The following is a 5,782-nucleotide window of genomic DNA, read 5'->3' on the forward strand; positions in this document are numbered from 1 at the left end:
TGCAGTTGTCTGGTTTAGCCACCTAAATATGTTAAATTATAGTTGGTGTTCTGTATCTATATCAGCCATGTGAAATAAGAAGGCCAAGCAACTGAAGTATGAAGACTAGCTAACATTTCCCTGTTTTGCTATCCCTCCTGTCTAACCTATGATTTCAAGAACATTTTTTCCCCAGCACTCTTTAGATGTTAAATTTATAAAAACATGCTCTATCATTGTATTTAATGGTGCATAAGTTATTCCATGGACATATTTGGTCAGGTTTACATTAGATATAGCTCTACAGCTCTTCTAAATCAGTCTGCTACTCATTGAACTTCATATTCATATTTTTTTGAATCTATGATAAATTGTTACCTGAAAAGTACATTGTAAAATTAATGCTGTTAATTTTGTTTGGAATGAGCATGGCAATTTATGGATACATGGTAATTCCTTCTCAAAAAGTTTGGTACATTAGGAAGATAAGCAAGCTAGTGCTCTAATTTGCATCTTGTAAATAATAACAGACAAAAAGAGTGGATAGGGAAGGGTTGGTAGATACCTGTGTTGTTATTAGTTTTGCCCAATGCTAAATATTAGGGCTGTGCGAGGCTTCAGGCAGAGCTTTGGATCCGAAGAAGCTTCGGACACTTCGGGGTCCAAAGCAGCACATCCAGGTTGAAGTGCTGGCCTCGTTCGGCTTCCTGAAGCAGTTCGGAGCTCCCAAAGAGCTTTGGAGCCACCTTGGATATCCAGCCATAGGGTATAATGGGGAAACAATAAAATATCTAGTAACTTTGTTGTTTTTTGTCTGATGTGGATGAAATTTTCAGGGGTTGTAGACTCTGCAGAGAGGATAAAGCCTGCCCAGTTTCAAGAAAATAGATACAGGGGTTTGGGGGCAACTGTACCTCAAATTCTTGAAAGCAAAACTCCTGTCACATCTATGTGTTACAACACAGGGGAGCCAAAACTGCAGGGCTGGTAGCTCTTACTGAGGCCACAACGCCTGCCAAGTTTCAAGAAGATCGGTGCAGGGGTTTGGGGGAAACTGCCACTCAAGCTGCAGACAAGCAGAACTGGTGCTGTGGGACTGTCTGTCTGTCCTGGGGTGGGGAGGGGAGACACTGCTGCAGGTCTGGCTGCTAAGCTGCTGTGTTCCCAGTTACCAGTTAATCAATCATGATTCGCTCAGGGTCCAGCTCAGTACACAGAACCTAGCTACTACATAACAACTTACCGAGCATCAATTAGCACCTACAAAACCAGGCTAAGGAGAGGAAAGAATCAATACAGACAATCAACTTCCCCAAGACTGACACAGTCTTGGCACAGTTTTGCCTGTCAGCACCTTGGGGTGCAGGGCCCCAGAACCCCCTGCACCGATCTCGTCGACAGCTGGCAGGCATCACAGCAGGGGCCACCATCCCTGCAGCTGTCACCCCACAACGCCTTAACACATGCAGGGTCATCCATCGTACGAGTTTTGCTTGTCCTGCAGCTTGAGGTGCAGTTCCCCCCAAACCCCTGCACTGATCTCCTTGAAACTTGGCAGGCTTTGTGTCCTCAGTAAGAGCTACCACCCCTGCAGTTTTGACCCCCCTGTGTTGTAACACGTAGGCATGACAGGAGTTTTGCTTTCAAGAATTTGGGGTACAGTTCCTCCCAAAGACCTGCACCGATCTTCTTGAAACTTGGCAGCTTTCATGCTTTCAGCAGAGGCTACGATCCCTGCAAGTTGCATCAAAATAGGACAAAAAAATAACAAAGTTATAGATATTTCATTGAGTCCTCATTATACCCTATGGCCAGATCTGCGAGGTGGCTCCAAAGCTTCAGAGCCACTTCAGCCGGATCAAGGTGGAAACCGAGTCCAGAGCTCCGGATCGGATCACGGCCATCCGAAGCAGCCGGATCCAAAGCCAAATTGGATCGCTGCCGACTCGCACAGGCCTACTAAATATGTATGTGAAAAGAGTCTGGATATAAGGATAAAAGGAATAGGAAGAGTCGGATAAGCCTAAAGTTTGTGTCTGAGTGACTTATGAGGATAACAAAGCTGTGTCAGTGTTGATGGAGATGAGGGTACAGATAAATAGTGTAGAAGGAAATCTTAGTGTTTTGAGCTTTGTGTTTTTGATGTAGACACGAGGTAACATTGGAAAGGCTGAAGGAGAGATGAGCCTGAACAAAACGGAAGACATTGGATTGGGGAGAGAGACTTGTCATCTCTCTAAAACAGTGGGGATATATTAAGTAGGGGTGCCACAGGTGGCATGGTCAGCATCTGTGTAGTATGCCATAGATTGGGGAGGAAAAGGGGGAGCACAGTGGCAGATAGGGCAAGGAGCAAAAAGTAGAACTGTGGGTCAAGTAGGGAGCAGAAAGCAGAACAGCAGATAAGGTAGGGGGACAGGGATTGGAATGGGCACTCAGGGAGGTTGAGTGGCTAATTTGTGGCACACCTGCCAAAAATGTTGGCTTGTGTTGGGTTACATCATTTAGGGAATAAGCATGGAGAAAAGAGGAGGGGAGTAAGGACACGCACGTTTTTGGGACATCTTCAGAGGTGGAGAGATGGGGAAAGAAAGCACTAAAGGAACAGCCATGTGACCATTAAGGGAAGGCAGTGATGCAGAAGCCCATGGAAGAGAATATAGATGTGTCGAAAAGCATTATTAGAATAACTTTTAATTGGCTCAGATAAAAGGGCATTTATAGTGGCATTGGGGAAGGGGTAGTTAAGGTACCAGGAATGACTACTTTGTTCAGTGAGAATGACATTTGATCTATTGTTAAAATGCATAGGAAAATACTTGGCTTTACACCACTTTAACAAGTTGTACTTCTCATTTTTTTTAATGAAGCCTTTTTATTTATCTCAGGGGGAAAGAAACAATGGCTTTGATGTCCTCTATCACAACATGAAGCATGGACATACATCAACAAAAGAGCTAGCAGATTTTATAAGAGAAAGGTAAGTGTTTATCTTTGCTAGTCCTGAATCTTAGCACACTCATGCATTTGTTTTTGAAAGTTTCAGATTGTACATTGTAGGTATGTATTTTTTTTCTGCAGTTCATAAGCATTACTATGTTTTTTACTCTTTCAAGGATATCTAGAGTTCCAGTGTTCCCTTGAAAATAAACAGTGCCTTGAGCATTAAGTATTTAGATGATTTCTATTTTTGAAGTTTGAATTGGCTGGTACAGTTTTACTTCAGTGAGTTAAAAAGACCAAAATTAATAAATATTTGGCAACTGAAGTTGACCCTATTTTTTACTTTGTTCATAGAAGAGTAGGCATTTCTTTTCTTAGACAGTAGAAATAGTGCTGCTTCTAGAAAAATTATGATGACTGTTGCCTATAACAAGGGTATCAAATTCCTTTAGGTCCTGGGCCAGATCAGGGCTGCAAGAATCCTTGTAAGCCAGATCTGGGTTGCAGGGGTCCTTGCAGACCACATCTGGATATATCCCTAGAGGTGAGGCAAGCAGAAGTATTGACTGTTGCAAGGATTAATGCACACATTGCTTGCCCCTCTGTCACCAGCATGCATCCCCAGTGGGATTCTGTAAACTAGAATTTGGCAGTGGTCTCACCCCTCTCATCCTGCTCCCTCCAGGAGCCCCATGGACCAGGTGCATATCCAAAAGATGAATTATAGCAGAAACTACTCTGAAAACCTGTAGGACCTAAGGGAGTATTAGTGGTCTAATGTCAACTGACATTAGGGTTAAGATAAAGATATGTCAGCTGAGGAGTATGTCTTCTGTTAATTCAGTTCAGATTGCAGTTTGTAACTATGTATGTGTATACCTTGTCCTGAATGTGTATGATTTTATCTGAAGAATTCTGGGAAAATACTTAAGTGTTCTTAAAATCCTATCAAACTCTGGAGAGAGAACATTTTAAAGTGGGGCTTACAAAGTGTTGGTCAAATGACTGAATGACAGGGTAGAAGACACATTTTTACATTGACTAGTTACAGATTTGACCTTAACCAACTCACTTAATCATTCAGTAACAGAATATCTATATATAAAATGGATATAATAAAATAGGGCTGTTCTCAATCATTAAAGCGCAGTGGTCATATGTTTGGCTCTTATCCACCCTTCAATTAGTAGTTTTTAAACCTTCTTTGTAACATTTAAATGAAAAGTTCTGCAGTGTTTTTCAAAGCCCAGTTACTGGGCTCAGTTACAAATAGTGTATGCAACTGTGCTTGTTGTGTTCATAGCTGTATGTATGATAGAATCTTGCTGATATTTCACTGATGCCACTTTTACAAACTGTCAAATAAATTTGTAATTGATGTTTTAAATAAGTGTAAAATATCTAGCAAATTGGTTGGTCATTCATTCTTCAGGTGAGAATTAGGCAATTATTTTGGTAGAAAAAAGTATATTGTATCTGTTCCATTCTTAATTCTCTTGACAAAATTATCTGTTTATCTTGTATCTTCCCTGCGGTACGTATCAATTAATTGTGCAGTAAAGGCATTTTATCCTTTTGACCTCAGTTCAATAAAGGCTTATACATTTGTTTAACTTCAAACACTTTGAATAGTCCTATAGACTTTATGATCATTTCTAGAGACCTACCAAATTCACGGTGGAAGTGAGCTGTGTGATGGCTCTTTTAATCTTTCAGGGTCCCCCCGTGTGCCTCATTGGAGGGGCTTCTCCATTTGCCCCTTTATTTGCTGGGATTCGAAAACTACAGCTTTAAATATGGCACTGTTTTTGCCTCCCAGCAGGTCAGCAACAATTAACAGAGCTGTCGGGACCCCTCAGCCAATTAGGAATGGTGGGTAGGGTGTGTGGGGGAACCTATAAGATTAAAGGAGCTGCCGTGCAGTCCAGTTCTGCCATAAATTCGGTAGGTCCCTATATTATATCACAATGGGGTTACTTATGTGTTGAAATTTAAATTGAAGCAAAATTTTAAATTTAACAGAAGGGCAAACTGAATTTCCTTGACTGAGTCTGTTTAGAATATACATTTACCTAACCTAATAACCTTATTGATTGTGAACCGGTTGCTGAACATTAGAAACTGTCTGAGCATGTTTGTTTTTAACAGGTCTACAATAGAGGAGACGTATTCAAGGTCAATGACAAAACTAGCCAAATCAGCAAGCAATTATACACAACTTGGGTAAGTTAATATAGGTATAAAAGCAAAATTATGAATATCTTGGCTTCATATAGATTAAATTTCAGCCTAACTCTTTCATTAACGGAGTTGAAGTTCCAGTGAAAGTCAATGACTCCAGCTACCTTTTAAAATGTAGTATATTGCAGTAGGGGATATAGGTTGTAGCCATGTTAGTCTAAGGACATAGGCGGACAAGGTTCTTTAGGTAAACGCGTTATCTTTTATTAAACCAACTAAAATAGTTGGGAAAATTCTTCTTTGGAAGCTTTTGGGCACAACACCATTCTTTAGGCTAAGGGAGTATCTGCAGTAGTTCTGTGCTCTTCCTGGATGGAACAGAATAGAAGCCAGAGGCCAGTATGCAAGCATGCCCTGAAGTGAAAAAGCAAATTGAGGCAGTCAGTGGGTAAGAAACAGGTTGGGGAAGGGAAGGGAATGGTTACCTGATGATAAGATGTAGCTGGTAAATAGTAGAGAGGTTACCTGGGGTATCAGATGTTAGGCAGGTTATAAAGTGCCATAAATCAGATGTCTATATTTAGTCTATAATTTTCTGTATCCAGGACGTTTCATAGTTTCATAGTAGTTTGGAGTCTGAAGGGACCTGAACAGATGATCTAGTCCGACACCCCCCCCC

At 41.1% G+C, this 5,782-nt stretch overlaps 1 protein-coding gene across 3 annotated transcripts in view; it reads left to right on the plus strand.

Annotated features, from left to right (window-relative positions):
* Positions 1-2,843: 2,843 nt before the first annotated feature.
* Positions 2,844-5,782, plus strand: part of FCHO2 (FCH domain only 2) — a 153,489-nt gene continuing 150,550 nt past the window's right edge. For 2 of the 3 annotated variants that reach the window (XM_019517669.1, XM_019517670.1), the window contains exons 1-2: positions 2,847-2,959; positions 5,071-5,145. In XM_019517669.1, coding sequence (XP_019373214.1) covers positions 2,907-2,959; positions 5,071-5,145 — 128 coding nt within the window. In that variant the 5' untranslated portion in view covers positions 2,847-2,906. Of the gene's footprint in view, positions 2,960-5,070; positions 5,146-5,782 lie in introns of all 3 variants that reach the window. The other variant, XM_019517671.1, reaches the window with a different exon arrangement.

Source organism: Gavialis gangeticus, unplaced genomic scaffold, assembly GCF_001723915.1.
Source record: "Gavialis gangeticus isolate Ggan-Ray unplaced genomic scaffold, GavGan_comp1, whole genome shotgun sequence".
Classification (NCBI taxonomy): Eukaryota; Metazoa; Chordata; order Crocodylia; family Gavialidae; genus Gavialis; species Gavialis gangeticus.